This window comes from Solea senegalensis, linkage group LG19 (genome assembly GCF_019176455.1).
Source record: "Solea senegalensis isolate Sse05_10M linkage group LG19, IFAPA_SoseM_1, whole genome shotgun sequence".
In the NCBI taxonomy this organism is placed as follows: Eukaryota; Metazoa; Chordata; class Actinopteri; order Pleuronectiformes; family Soleidae; genus Solea; species Solea senegalensis.
The window spans coordinates 14765945-14781266 of NC_058038.1; the positions used below are offsets into that span (position 1 = coordinate 14765945).

Genomic DNA, 15322 nt, shown 5'->3' on the forward strand with positions numbered 1-15322 from the left:
ACCTTAGAAGAGGAATTGGGCATCTCACAGATGCTGCCAATGTAGCAGAGTAAATAGCACGGCTGCCAATCTTAGGTTTATGTTGAGACACAACTGCGACCAATTACAGTACGACCTTTCGACACACCTCAATCTCTTTTGTTGCTATTTAACGAATTGCTGTAAATTATATTTTATTATTTGTTCTACGTCATGTGGAGGGCTTTCACTCGCTAGTCTTTATCTTCATAATACGGCTGTCACACAACGGCAGTGCATGCTGTGAAGACTGAAAATGCAGGCAAGCAGCAGCTAGCTTTGTTTTTGAATATGAAAAATCAAATTATTCACATCATATCATGCAATGACTCAAGCTGTCATGCAATACTTGTGGAAGAGGTTTTTTTTAAAGCCACTATCTAGTTTCACAGTGTCTTATATGGTATTGTGGGGGTGCAGGGACGTCCTTGAGCGATGGTGACACTCGGCTTTCCCCGCTCCTCTCCACAGCTACTTCCACACCAAAAGAAACGAGAACCACAGCATGTGAAAAAATGTTTATTTGTCACAACCCGATGTCATGGCGACTCTTGGACACATGTCAGACTGAAATATCACATGCTTTCAGCTAAACATAGTCTCAGCCTGCTCTCCCACTACCTGCCTGTCCCTTTGGTTGCATGTTATGATGTGTCAAATAGCTGAAAACATTCAGTTACATGGCGCAATAGTCCTAGGTAGAAAAAGGAGTATTCTAATGCTGATTTCATCTCTGTGGTGTTGTGGACTGGAATCAGTGTTAATGTATTAAAATGTATTTTTAAATTCATCAAATAAACACATTGGTGACAGAAATGAAGTACACTACCCATACATTTATTTGTATTTGTATTTGTATGTTTACTGTATGTCAGTGCGACAGCAGTAACAAAACGGAAACACAGTATGTCACGCATACATGGATCAGACACGTGATAGCACCAAACCAGGAAGTCATGATCACGTCGAATGTTTATATGAACACCGTTCCGAATGACGATCCCCATATACAAGTCGTTTTTGTCACATCAGAATTTCTAGATTAACATGTTTACATGACATATTTATTCCGGTCAGGCTTTTATTCCAATTGCTTGTGCCCATGTAAACACAAGTCCGTTACACTGGACCTTCAAATTGAACAAAAACCAAGGATTGTTTATAGCCAAACTCAAACACGGAAGTCTACAACGTACTGTCGTTCGTATTTGGTAGAGAAACTTTTAATATGTGCTCAGGATGACCCATTTGCTTGTTGTCCGGTTGCAAACATTCAGGTCTTCAGTGACAATCAATCAAAAAATGAAACCATGAAACTGAAGTCAACACAACATGAAGATGTTTTTAATACTGACCTGTCACAGAGGCTCATCGGTGACCAATACATGCTGCAGCTATGCATTCCTTCACAGGTAAGAGATAGTTCTATGACTCCATCCTCTAAAAATAAGCGCTGTGAAGCATCCTGTCAGTCTTTAGCATGGAATGAATGCAGGTTTGCTGTACCAATAAATAATGTGGACCACAAAGGTCAGTGTATCAAATCTGAATAATTTGTGTACACATCTGCCCGTGTATTGTTTCACAACTTAGTTTTGACCCTCAGCAGGAATTTTAAACAGAAGTATAGGGCACGAGACGAAAATGCACTGTTGTTATAAGTGTTATAGGAAGGTCATGGCTTAACAATAACACAGCCAATATTAAAGTCTTTTCTCAGAAGCCGCCTCACTTTCCTGGACACATTTTGGTCCCATGACAGGTAGCCAGTGTGAGCACACACCTGCATCACTAGCCGTACACATGAGGGGATTAGTCACTGTCTGGATCCCCACAGCCCCAGAGGGAGGTATACACTCAGGCTGCAAAGTATATCTGGTTACGGCACGGGCAGAGGACAGGGGAAAAAAAAGAAGTTGTAATCTAAATCAGGAGCAAGTTATCCTCTGTCTTTCTCACTGAAAGACAGACACTATGACACCATGATGCCTCTTGGGAAACGTGGATATACAGCCGTAACATATACAGTTCATAACAGGCTTTACATTTAAAAGAGAATGAACAGCAACACGAGCCATGTCAAGCTTCAGGTTTTTGCTCTATTCAGTCATTACAGTTTTAAATTTAAGATTGTATTGTGTATGCCATATTGTATGACACACTCTGATGCGTTTATACAAATAAAATAAAGTTATTTTAATTGAATAACAATGAATAGGGGTATATCCAAAGTTTCATCTATTCTATGTATCCAATTATATTATATTTATCCAATTATATTTTATGGTAGAGTACAATATTATTTAAAATACTATATCCTGACGTATAGTCTGAGGCTCAGGAGTGATTGGCCTCATCACTTCCTGTTTTTAGGTCTGTCTTGAAAACGCATCTTTTCTCTCTGGCATTTGTGTGAGCTGTGCTGTGTATGTCCTTTGTTTTTTGCCCCTCACTTGTTGGGTGTGTTGTGTTCTGTTTGTGTTTTAAGCATTTGAATGTTTACTTTATCACTGTACAACACTTTGTTCAAATAAATAAATTAGATTGGATTGGGAGTAACCTCTATGAAGCCATGAATCCAAGTTTTTGCCAGTAACATATGTTAACTTATGCTGACACAGCTAATACAGAAGAAATAGAATTGACTTGCCATATAAGTTTTGTTTTCCTATTTAATTTCAAAGAACAACTACAACTGTAAAATGTGTTGATGCACATGATACACATGCAGATTACAAGCTCCAGTGGCATGTGGTGAATTGATTAGGAGATACTGTAAATCCTCACAAGAATGAAGCAAACACATCCAACGCTAAACTGAGCCATATGCTGTTTAAAATGAGTTCATCTGCCAAATGGCCCAACACATGTGGCATGGTCATCGTGGTTCTAATGCCTTTGTACTCTGAAGTTGCTGGGCCACTCCTCTCTCAGTTATGAATGCATTGTAATGGGCATTTATGATTTTTAAATGTATGGCTTACATTTCTTTCTTACTTTTAATATAAAATCAATAGAGTCATTTACTAACAGTGGCAAAGTCAAGCTGCAGTGAGTTAAACTGTCAGAGTCGCTGTACTATGGTGCTCCTATAATGTAGAGCCTTAGTGTTTTCTCCTCTGTACAACGTTCTATTCAAATGTATTAAAACTGTGCAAACTATAAAGTAAACAACGTGATTTTGAAAATAACTGGCCTGATTTTTCCATCAATTAAACTTGAAATTTAAATAGTGTATGATCTCTGTGGGAAAACAGATTTCATAATCTCATCATAGGGGGGATTTGCATAAACACTGATGAATATTAACATCTTTGGAGCTTGAGCAATAGGCAATAAATGGAATTAGTGGTCATAAAAGGCATTGTTTATTCAATTTAATAGGATAATGTACCCGATCTTACTCTAGTCTATGTGTTTGGACACAGCAGGTGCAGACTGGTGAAGTGTTAATGTGTTCTTTGTTCCAAAGGGAAATAGAATTGTTCAGAACTGTTGGCTCCTCATGAACACTGCAATATTTTTCCAGTGGCCCGTATGTACCGGACGTGTAAAAGGACATACAGTACAGCTGTGAATAAATTGTTCCATGAGTGAAAAATCAAACCATAAACTCTACAGAACTTATATGCCATCCTATTGTCCAATTAAAGACAAAGACCATTTTAAAAAGCCTATATCCCAATGTGGGGTTCTCTTGTTGACATTGAGCAAGTATTAAAGAAAAAAATACTGCAGTGCAAAGAGTTAAAGGAAGTAAACCAACGCTGCAGCTGTCCTGGACACAGTGAGAGCAAGAGGACTTGAGACTTAGCATAGAGGGGAGTGGAAGTAGCACCAAGGCTGCTGACTGTTTGTGTGAGGATAGAGTTACTTTAGCTGAAGCCCATATCCACGGAAAACGAGGTCAAAGGCTAAACATTTTACATAATTGGTTGATTCTTGATTGCACAATGAGGGTATATGTTCCCTTCTTGAAATGGGGACGTGTGTCCACTGTCCAGCGAACCCTCCCCCTCAATGTCACATTAATATTCAGGATCTGTGAGAGCTTAAGCAATCAAATATGGAGGACTTTTAACAGGTCGACTTACTTAGACTACGCTTTGCTCAGCCTATGAAGGACAAGAAAGTGTCACACATACACTCAGTGGCATGGCTGGGCTGTCTTCAGCCCGTAGCCTTATTACAGCACAATGGCATGTAGTTGCTTGTCCATGACAAAACAAGAAAATCAATATTGTACGTGTTTTTAGCTGAAAGATAAATGGACAATGAGCTCTTACCATTGATCACTACAGCATATTCGTAACAGGGAACTGTTTTAAATGCTGCATGGAACAAAAACTTCAAATAAAGTTCCTTTTTTGTAACATGCATGTACTGTAATGTTATAAACCACCATTGATTTTAAACCTTGGAATATGGCTCATGCTTTGCATATTATGTGGCCTAATGCAGACCTCGTTGGCTAACTGTGCCCGTCTGGTTGTGCAGTTGACTCATCTTAGATGACAGGGAAAACATATATTCTTAAAACTGTAGTGGCTAACATTGCTTGTTTAATTCAAACAATTTTCACAGCAACAGCACAGATGATGTTATATCATTTCTGTTTATAGAGACCCAACAGAGGCAGAATAATAACACCATGAACCAAAATCCCCTAAAATGACACTCTGCAGATTAAAATAACATTAAAATGTGTTTTTGGTGCTACAACTTAGAGAGAGAGAGTACCTCCAGTTTCAGAAGGGCTCCCACTGCCTCACTGACTCCATTATTATAAATCATAGTCAACCACTTTGTGACTTAGAACATAAAATCTCCTTTGGGGAAAGAAGAAACATCAGGTCTAAGTGATGACCTCAGTGCTGCATCTGAAGACGACCACTGGCCCCATAAGGCCAAGTGAAAGACAGGATATTCCCAGAATGCATTTCAAAGGGGTCAATATGCTAATTTTAGCACAGCAGCCAATGGCGATTCAGGAGTGGCGCTCCAGATACAGATGGAGCTGGATCAGGTTACTCAGCACAGATATGAAGAGTGTACGTGCAGTAGTAAAGAGCGGACTGAAGACTGCACCGGGACCTGAACGCTGATCTATCACTCGTTGCATATGCATGCAGCCAAGTGCGTTTCCTTAATTACCACAATACTGTCACTGTACAAAATGATCATGTGACAGCTTGAGTGGCTGTGCGTGTCCTCCGGTGGTAATATGAATCCCAAAGTTCTGCTGAGGCACATGACCTCACACATCATCATTTTGGGACGGGTAGTAAATCCACTGTCTTCTCCCCTGACAGAGTGAATACGATCTGACGTGAGAGAAGCACCATCCATGGGCAAAGTGTGCAGAGTCTTAAATAACCCATAAAAATTGAAACACACTTGGAGCAAACACGACTTTGTGGTTTTTGTCTCTCGATCACATACTGTCTAGCCCAAGATAACGACTGTGCAGGTTACATTTCCTGTGTGAACAGACCATGAGTTGACTATATTACAGCTCTCATTAGTATGTTTTCATTAAGCTTTGAACTGAAGCCACAGTTACCACAAATACATCATTTGGCTTATGAAAGCTCAGGAGGGAATGGTGTAATCTATGGAAATATTCACCCTGGTGACACATGTTACTGACAACTTAACAAAGCTGCACTGTTCATGGGGATACAGACAGAGAGGCAATGAGATGGAGAGATAAGATAAACCCTTGATATACAGGTCAGTCTGTACATTACTCGTTTCCGTGTGGACAGGCCTTAGCCTGTGCTAAGAATGGAGATGAAAGTGTGTCGCTGTCAGCTCAGGTGTCAGATGTGACACTTTCCCACACGGGTTTGATCTGCTCCTAAGAGCTTCGCGTCAAAAGCCGATCTTTGTAATCCACATGTCAACAGAGAGTTGCCATGTATTGACTCAACCCAATGTATGCACTTTGACATTAAGTTCTACTGCTGTTGTCAGTTCACCTGAAAAACACATTTTTCCTGCGCGTGAAGCTTCCAGACATGAAGTCCGATTCTTATGACAAACACAGTGAAGCCAAAAAAACATTAATACAAAATAGAGGGTTTGCAATATAGAAAACTAAATCTACAAATCCATATGGTGAAAGTAATTATTTATTCATGGCCTCAAATTGGGGTCAAAAAGACAAGTGGTGTCAGTGAAGTGGTGTTTAATACCATTTGTACGCAGGCTACATGAGATATTCAGGTATTTACAGAGGGTTTACAGGTGTATGATACAAAATCTGAAAACTGAAAAATGTTCAGTGCTCAAGGCAAAATTTGTCATGCACAGTAGATGTGTTTTACAATTTATATAAATACGATTTTTTTTTAAGTTCAAGTTCAAGAGTTTTATTTGTCACATGCATCGTTAGACACATATAAGCCACAGTAAACCTGTAACCCTGAGTCCTCTAAGACTGGAATAAGGAAACATATATTAAGAAACTACTCGAGTTAGGCCACTAGAGGGCAGAAGCCTGAAGCTCAAGCTCAATAGGAAACAACTGTACTCACTATTCTTGTGAGGCTTATTGTTGTATAGTTTAACACAATGAAACCAGTTGAATGAACACACTGAAGCCTATCTGATGTCAAGAGTTCAGTTATGTGTCCTTGTGTGACACGCTGACCCAGGAAGATGTACGTGCACTCCATGTGTAAGGAGTATTAATTCAGTTAAACCACCTCACATTACAGGAGTTCACAACCAGCTCCCACCAAAGATCCAATCAGGGCTGCTTGAAGGCTGCCCTCTAGTGGTTTTAAGGAGTTTTTTCTCACATTCACTTCTGAAGAATATGAAGGAAATTTGTATTTTATTATCAAGTAATGAAGCAATATTCACCACAATGCTCACTTCAAATATTTCTTCTTCTTAGATTCTGCAACCAAAGACAGGACAAAATACAAATACGGGACAGAAACACGTAACAAAAACATTTTATTTGCTTTGCAAAGCAAGTGAATTTGAATCAGTGCAGAATGATTTCGTTTTTTAAACCTTTACAAAAATACTAAAAACCCTTTTTGCATCTTATGTCATTTCTCCAGCTGTCATTTCTCCAGCTGGATAAATAAGGGGAATAATAAATATTCACGTTGTTCATTTTGTCATGTTTTTATTCTCCGTGGTCAGCAGTGTTGTTGTCGCCTGTCTCATCCAGGTGGTCGTGCTGGACAGAGTCTCCGCCCTGTTCTCCATGTTCTCCGTGGTCACCTTGGTGATCTGTATCATGATTCAGCTCTGCATATTCTACGGTCTGCTGAAAAGAGATAAAAACATGAAATATGAAACTCTTATTTATACCTGCAACAAGATTATTCTTACATGGCATTGCTGCCTCCATCTATCAGTGTGATAAATCAAAGCTTTAGGGAATATTTACTTTGCACATATTTATCATGTCATTTTTTATGTATTCCTGCTGGTTTTTTTTCCATTTCTTTTCTATGCATTATTACCAACTGTTTGAATGGTTTTAACGAGTTCCTTTTTGCTTTTTCCGACGTCTTGTTAAGCAGTATGTAACACTGTGATGTATACAGTGTTATATAAAGTTACTATTATTATTTCATTTCAATGGAACTAAGTTTTTGATGTTGGCATTCTGTTAAATATGCCTGAATTTATTTATTTTATTTAGAATTTTTTAGATGAACATGATATGATTCCCATTTTTGAACAAACACAAATCCATGAAGCAGCCAAATCAGACATTGCAGTGTTCTAATGTACTGAGGAATCTAATACTTGAGGTGACGTCACAGGGGTTTCCGCATATTGTTGGTTATTGCTGTTCATTTCCAAGAGAGGTCGTTCTGAGCCAAGACACAACAGATCTGTGTGCGCGGTTAGTTTATACAGCTGATGTCTGGCATTTAGTTTTAATGGCTGAGGTCAGGTTCTGGGGTTCTGGAATGCGTTACTATCGGTATGGTTATTAAGCATGTGTGCTGCTACTTACAGTCTGCTCTGGATCACCTGTAAAAACAAAGCCAGAGAACAAACTCAGGAAATGAAAGGGATGAAGGAGGAATCAAGGGAAACTTGCAATGATTCATTAATTAAACGGGAACAGTGACGGAGGCATTCGGCCCATCGTGTACATCCTACTGGAAACTAATCACATCGCAAACAGTCACATCACTAACATACATGTATATAATGAAAAGTCCTTGAGTGATTGAGCAAAAACCAAAGTGGATATTACGTTCTCCTCCTCTTCTGCTGTATCACTGTGTGACACAAACATGATGTAAACTGTTGTTGTTAGGAACCAATGACAGAACAATGGACAAGCATTTCCCTCAGGACTATTAAACAATGGGGGCATGTTCTTCGCTTAGTCATAGCGGATGTACCCGCTGCTTAACTCTGATTGTTGGGACAGGAAGTTCTCTTTGATGAAAGCAGGAAATGGACACCTGGCGAATGGACCCTCTGTTTTCATGGGACATTCTTTCACCAACAACACAGATGTTTACAGTTGGAGCTGATCCTGTTTCCTGATGCATTTTTCAAAAAAATTGTAAGCCAGTGGTGTAGTTTTTCACACCATGTAATGCACGAGCAATTTGAATGAAGAGCAGGAAGGAGACCGGTCCTACCGTGTTTGGAGTTCCTCACTTCGCTGTTCACTGCGTCTGTTTCTGTATTCACTGGTGCTAACATAGAACAAACATTAACATTAACAAATGAATTTAATGCCAGAATGGTTAGATTTGACAAAAGTCATATAATTGAACGCAAACTAACCTAGAGGCAGGTTCACCTCTGTTTGGATTTGTCTGTGTTGGTCTTCACCTGTGTAGTGAGGTTCTGTTGTGGCAGTCTCACTTTTCTGGTCATCAGACTCTGCAGCACAAAACACTCAGCAGCATTAATCATGTTCACTCACTCACTCACTCATCTTCTACCGCTTTACCCTCCACATGACGGTCACAGGGGGCGCTGGTGCCAATCCCAGCTGACATAGGGCGAAATGCAAGATAAACCCTGGATAGGTCGCCATGTTATTTTAAAGAAAATGGCAAGAATAAAAAAATAGAGATACACACACATGCTGTTTTTGTGGACACTTACCCTAACCTTAACCATCACCAACTAAATTACTTACCCTAACCTAAAACTAAAGCTAAAGCAAAAGCTAAATCTAAAATGTATCTTAATCTTAACCCTAACCTTAATCCTGAGTCTTAATCCTCAAAAACCCTGTTAAAGTTGTGTGGACCAGCCAAAATGTCCTCACAAAGACATTAGATTAGATATTATTGAGATGTATTTAATATACAAATGTTTTGAGTCTTAACAGCTTTAGGGCTGATGTTCACAGAGGAGTGAAGTCAGTAAATATTAATTAAGATGGACATGGGAGTTGTAATAATAAGTAGAACAGGCTATGACAAACAATAAGCAGAATACGGCCATGCAGTCTACTCACCCGAGCCGGACACATGTTCACTCCACACACTTTTTCCCATCATGCCTGGCGTGACTAGACAAAAAGGAGTGTGATGAACAATGAACAGAATGATTTCAATGCTCAGAACATTTTAAAAGAAAAATCAGAGTAAAATAAGCGTGAACGTGTTCTTGTATTTTTAAAAAGAGGCTGTACCATTTGCAGCCTCAATGACCTCTGCCTGAGTGAGACTCAAGCGCTCCACTTTGGTGCTGGCTGACTTCCTAAGACGAGGTGGACACGAAACACAATTAGCTTTCTTTAACACAGGAAGCTGTGTGGGCGCCGCCGTGCTCGCTCTCACTCACACCACCTCTAAAACACAGATTTGTGATAAGAACAATTACAACTCACACTGACAGCTCGCCTGTTCGTTTCCTTTTAAACTGACGGAGACATGTTTTGAAGACGACAACAAGGATCAAGACCAGTATGAGCAGGATGCAGAAGAACGCGATGAGACCTTTCTTCCAGCCAGCCATCTTCACTGCAGAATACATGTGAATTAAACGGACAGATGGAAATTATACTTTAGGTGCAAAAACAGCATTCAGTGTCAGAGGTATATGGCATATAACAACTTCATTATTAATACTGTGTCTGTGTTAAAGGTTAAATGGAATATTCACTGTCACTAGATGGCACACCAGCACAATTATCCCAGACTGAAAACAGCTGGGTGTACCCTGATGCAACAAGGTGAGAATCTATTATCTACCTTTCTAAACATAAGTGAATATTCGGAGAATTGTACAAATAACGATCACATAAACACCTCACTTTTAACAGTGCTTTTCAAAAGGAAGGGAAAAACAACTAAAAGTCACAAGGTCCTCACAAGGACAGACACAGAAGAATACATGCATGAGGATGACACATACCTGTGATCATGATAGTCTGACTCTGTTTGCTTTCATTGGCGGGATTGGTGCTCACGCAGTAGTACCCCCCTTTGTGCTCTCCCTTCACACTGCGTACGTGGTAGTATCCCTTCTGCATTTTGGAGGTCTGTGTCGCTAGTGCTCCCTCCGACTCAGCGCGATACCAGGTGAAGTTGAAAGGAGGAGTGCCACTTTGAACCGAACAGGACAGAGTCAGGTCCTGGCCCTCGGACACGTCCCCCATGCTGGGCTCTATAGTAAGCATTGGTTTTGACACAGGCTCTGGAGAGAGTAAAATCGTGATTAGACTTGAAGGCCACAATGTTTTTTTTCCACTGGTTTAACTGATTGTCATTGTTATTGCATCCAACAAACCTATGATCTTGGTTGAACGGAGCAGCTGTGCCTCCATTCCTGAGCCAACCATGGGAGGCCTGTGTTGACTGTTTTTTGCTTGGCACATGAACTTGCTTAAGTCTGAGCTCTTAAAGATGGATGAGCAGTTAAAGACGGCTTGGTCTCCTGGCTTGCCCACCACCCTGTGCCCAACTAGCCCCCGTGGCCCGTACAGGAGGTATGTGATGGGGAGGGTGCCTTGGTCGCTTTGACAGATGAGCTGGAAATGCCTTCCCAGTATGAGCGTCCCACCCACCACGCTCATTACAGGTTTTGAGACAGGAACTGGGGATACAAATAATTTGTTAGTTCATTCTTCACTATGTTTGTGAATTTTTTTTTCTATCTTTATGTTTTTCTCTGATGGTTTTAGTTTACAATAGGCAGGATTACACCATGATTCTCTACCGCAGCAATAGCAAACAAGAATGCTTTTAGTTTTGCAGCTATTTGGATATAAATAGCAGTTTGGAAGAAAAGATCCGTATAACAGGACGATCCATCTAATAAGATATTCAATTAAAGACCTTGTTGCTCTAGAGTCAGTATAAAGGAGGCTTCAGGATCAATGACGTCATAGGATTCATGCTCTGGGAACTATGACTATCCAATACATACAGTACATTTTTTGTTGTCGCGCAAATGAACACACAGTTTTCCAAACTCTGGCAATTTAAATGTCAAGACGTACCTTTGGCTTTTACAACCAGCGTTGGACTTTCTTTTACAAAACTGTGTGAAACCGAAGAAGCCATGGTTTTGCAGGTGTAGTTGCCATTTGTGCTAGGATGTGCCTGGGTAATGTACGTCTCTGAACTGGTCATCTTCATGTTATTTTTGTAGATGGCGAACTGCAGTGTTTGGTTGTTGATCCTCTCAGGGACGTAAACAGACACAGAGCAGGTCAGTTTGAAGCGGTCTCCCACGAATATGTCCCCAGGATCCACAGTCAGCCAGGGCTTTGAAAACAGCTCTGTCGGAAAATGCAGAAACATCATTTTCTACACAAAAATACACAAAGTAACGGGATGTTAAATGACATTATCAGGCATATATCACTGTAGGTGTTCTTGCCTTTGACAGTGAGTGTTTTATAGGTTTCTTTCTGCACGTTGCCCCACTCTGCCTTACACACAAGCTCCCCAGAGTCGCCTTCCTGCGCTGTGAACCGATGACTGAGGCTGACTGGTGCTTGCTTGAGGATTCTCTTGTCTTTTGTCAGGAATACTTGGATGTTTTTCAGTGACGTCACCACTTTACAGACCACCTCTATTACATCGCCCTCGAAGACACGAGAAGATGGCAGCACATTCATGACAGGGGAAATGTGGAGTTCTGCAGGACACAGAAATGTGTTAATGATGAATAATTCTTCAAGCAATCTGATCTTTTCTTGGTGATGCACACATCAACTCTTCTAATCACCTCTGACTATCACTTGCACCTCATTGCTGTGGTTAGAGCGCCTGGTCCCGGAAACCAAATTAATCTCATAGTCGCAGTACAGGAAGTAGTCTCCAGCCTGTCTGAGAACCAGCGTGGTCTCTGATGAGTTCCCAGTGGGTGCTACCTGCTTCATCCTCTGAGACTCTTCATTTCTAAACCTACGGAAAAAACGGAAAATCAGGGATCCTTTCTCTTCCGGAGCGCTGCAGGTCGCTATGAAGTCGTCACCCTCATACAACGTGGTCCTGTTCAGATACAGAACAGGATCCTGCAGGCCTGAGGAGGGAGAAACAAAACAATAAGACAATGGAAAGCAAAGCCATCATTCGTCATAGTCTATACTTGCTGCTCGGATACTATACAGTGTAAAAATAAAATGGTTGGCAAACTTACTTTAATTGGTAACTCTCAAATGAATTAACCAACCATTTTCCTTTTTTGTATCGAAAACACAACACATTCATTATGAATTGTGATTATTTACATTCTTAGACACTCATTTCAAGTTGAAAAGCATATTTCATCAAAATGCCGGATAAAATTGAAAAACATGGTGTCCTGAAAGAAATTATAACACCCACTATTCAAATGTAACCCTTTGTAAGGCAAAAATTCCAAATAAAAAAAACAAACCCCCGCACAATTATTTTTACAGCATAAACGCCCAATTATTTGTTTGTCCCTTTCACCATTTGAATGTGAAATGTCAAATGTTACGAGAACGCTTGAACACATCTCCAAGGCAACATTTCAAAAAAATCCTCTCTGCTCAAAACTTAATTACAAAGTAATTATAACATAACCTTCGCACAGCACTCACAAAGCCCAAATGTTCACTGTCATTGATCATTACTAAAAAAACCCCCCAACATTTCAAGGTGTATGAAAGCACTGTATATCATGTTGTGAAAAATGGATAGCAATAACAACTGGAAAGAAATAGCTCTGCTTTTGTCTCACAGGTTTAAGTTGACATCCTGCCTGCCTATGATGACATATGGCAGAGTTCCTGCTATTTTATTAACCTCTGTAACATAAATTCACCACAGTGCGGGAAAAGCCATCACAAGACAAGGGTTTGAGAAATGTACCATACCAATCTGACACTTTATACCTGTGACGTCCAGTTTTTGGCTGAAGCTGGTTTTGCTCTTGTCTTTGACTGTGACCCGACATTCGTAACTGCCAGAGTCGGCCGCCCTGGCCGGCTTGAGTTCATGCACGACTGTGTCTTCTGTGGTGGTGAAGGAGCGGATGGGAACGTCGTCACGGACAATCTGGAACTTATGCGTCAGGCGTGCGGTGTTGTCATGACTGACGATGACCCGGCACTGCATAGTCACTAGTGTGCCACTCTGGACAGTGCTGGCAGGTAGGATTTTGAGGCCCACGGCATCTATAATGTATGCTGTGGGATCCAAAGTCACACACACACACACACAGATGCATATTCAAAATTCACAAATCTTATTTTCCTTTTGTAAAATCAACACAAAAGGGCGACAGCAATGACAAAGAGTCAGGGTGTTTTTTTTCCCACACTAAAGGTGAAGTCTCTCCCTTGCCCTCGACTGCATTGTAAGCAGGAGCTGCTGAAGGAAGGAAAAAGCCTCAACAAACGGTGTCTGACCCTTTCTTTCCCCTGGGAGAGCTGTGATGATTTATCACTCTCCTGCTCTCCATCAGCGACAACAGTACTGTGTAACCTGCCTCAACTACTTTCAAACAACCACTTTGTCAACATCCTCAAAGTGCTGCTGTGAGTTTGGGCACTGGCCCCGACGGAGACAGTGAAGGGCCGGGTCTCACTCGGCTCCATTAGAAAACAATGAAAAACCTTACAAATATAGAGCTTTGACAAAATATAAATCTGAACCCAGGTCCCATAACGAGGTTTTTTGTTTTGCCATTTTTCTCCACAGCTGTCTGAAGATTGGTAAAAGTCTTGAAGTTAGGAGACTTTTTCAGAGAATAAATAAATAAAAAACAAACTATTATCTTGCCTTTATAAAAAAGTGTTTCAGGCAACAGCACAAAGAAGGGAAACAGCACCCCTCCCTTTTCCAAAGCATGTCGGGTGTCAGATGATGGCTTCAGTTAAGCAAAATCCCCTTGTCTCAAGTACATGTAAAGGGATTTTTCTTTCTTTTTCTTGTAAGGCGAGAAAAAACAAAATGACTTTTATTTTAAAGCAATTATCCAGCAACTGACTTTTATGCACAAGGCCTTCAAGACTTTGACTGTCTCTATAAACATCTGGCGAAGAATAAAAAAACAACAATACAGGATGTTTGTGTTTTAGTTCCACATCAGGTTTAACATTTGAGTCCATCCTTACTCAGGGTGTTGTGAAAGAAATAACCAGCTTCACCTGCGACATTTCAACAAAGCCATGAACATATCACGGAGGCCAGGAGTGCCTAATACAATGCCCACTTCCTGCAACAAAGAGCTGTGAGGGATAAATCGCTTTCTTGTCTCATACAATGCGGTCTGGACCTCCATGAACTCTCTCAACACTAGAGAAACAATGTACAGTGCAGCATGTAGTTATACTTACATGACTGTCCTCTTGCACACTGTGCTGTAGTAGGAATAAAAGAAGGGGGAAAAAAAACAAACAGAAAATATAATCAGGACATTGGTTGTGACTGGAAGAAAAACCTTTATCTGTAAAGCGGCACAACAGTGGGTCCTTACAGAAGAGGAGGATAATGGTGAGGAGCAGCAGCGGCGGCAGGTTGGGGGGTCTGGTGTCCATCCTGAGTGATGGTGGTTCACTGCTGTGATTAAACTCCAGCTGCAGAGGGGCGACGACAGAGGGGCAGCAAAGGGCAGGCAGAAGAAGAGGGGAGGGGCCGCAGGAAGGGAGAGGTGGAGTGTGTGTTTCAGTGCAGTAAGGCTGATGAGGGAGGGGTTCCTCGTCTTATCATGTACTGCTCGACTGTGCAGGAAATGGCTGCTACTACTTCCTCAGGAACTGAGAACTTGCAATTGGTGTACAGGAGGCAGAGAGACCAACAAACTGCACAAGAGCCCGAGTGAAAGGTTTTTGACCATGTAACATCCTCAGTTTGCTCCGAGGATAAGAATT

General features: G+C 40.9%; 1 protein-coding gene across 4 annotated transcripts; it reads right to left on the minus strand.

The window, feature by feature from the left end:
- Positions 1-6967: 6967 nt before the first annotated feature.
- Positions 6968-15163, minus strand: pecam1a (platelet and endothelial cell adhesion molecule 1a). Of its 4 annotated transcripts, none has more exons than XM_044051474.1 (15): positions 14929-15141; positions 14789-14812; positions 13343-13636; positions 12208-12504; positions 11857-12117; positions 11474-11755; positions 10762-11067; positions 10387-10668; positions 9860-9992; positions 9662-9729; positions 9485-9538; positions 8800-8898; positions 8652-8708; positions 8009-8025; positions 6968-7303 (listed from the first exon to the last, which is right to left on the minus strand). In XM_044051474.1, the coding sequence occupies exons 1-15, from the start codon at positions 14987-14989 to the stop codon at positions 7163-7165; spliced, it is 2376 nt and encodes a 791-aa protein (XP_043907409.1). In that variant the 5' UTR covers positions 14990-15141; the 3' UTR covers positions 6968-7162. The 4 variants fall into 4 exon arrangements, with proteins under 4 accessions (XP_043907409.1, XP_043907408.1, XP_043907410.1 ...); XM_044051473.1 differs by having other exon boundaries at positions 6968-7306; positions 14929-15140; XM_044051475.1 differs by having other exon boundaries at positions 7150-8549; positions 14929-15148.
- Between the last annotated feature and the right edge of the window lie 159 nt (positions 15164-15322).

Excerpts from the sequence above, each read along its gene's own strand:
- pecam1a (XM_044051473.1), bottom strand. The coding sequence starts at position 14,989 with ATGGACACCAGACCCCCCAACCTGCCGCCGCTGCTGCTCCTCACCATT. Across the intron at positions 12,118-12,207 it reads GGTGCAAGTGATAGTCAGAG|AACTCCACATTTCCCCTGTC; the intron begins GTGATTAGAAGA and ends TGTGTCCTGCAG. Across the intron at positions 10,669-10,761 it reads CCGTTCAACCAAGATCATAG|AGCCTGTGTCAAAACCAATG; the intron begins GTTTGTTGGATG and ends TACTCTCTCCAG.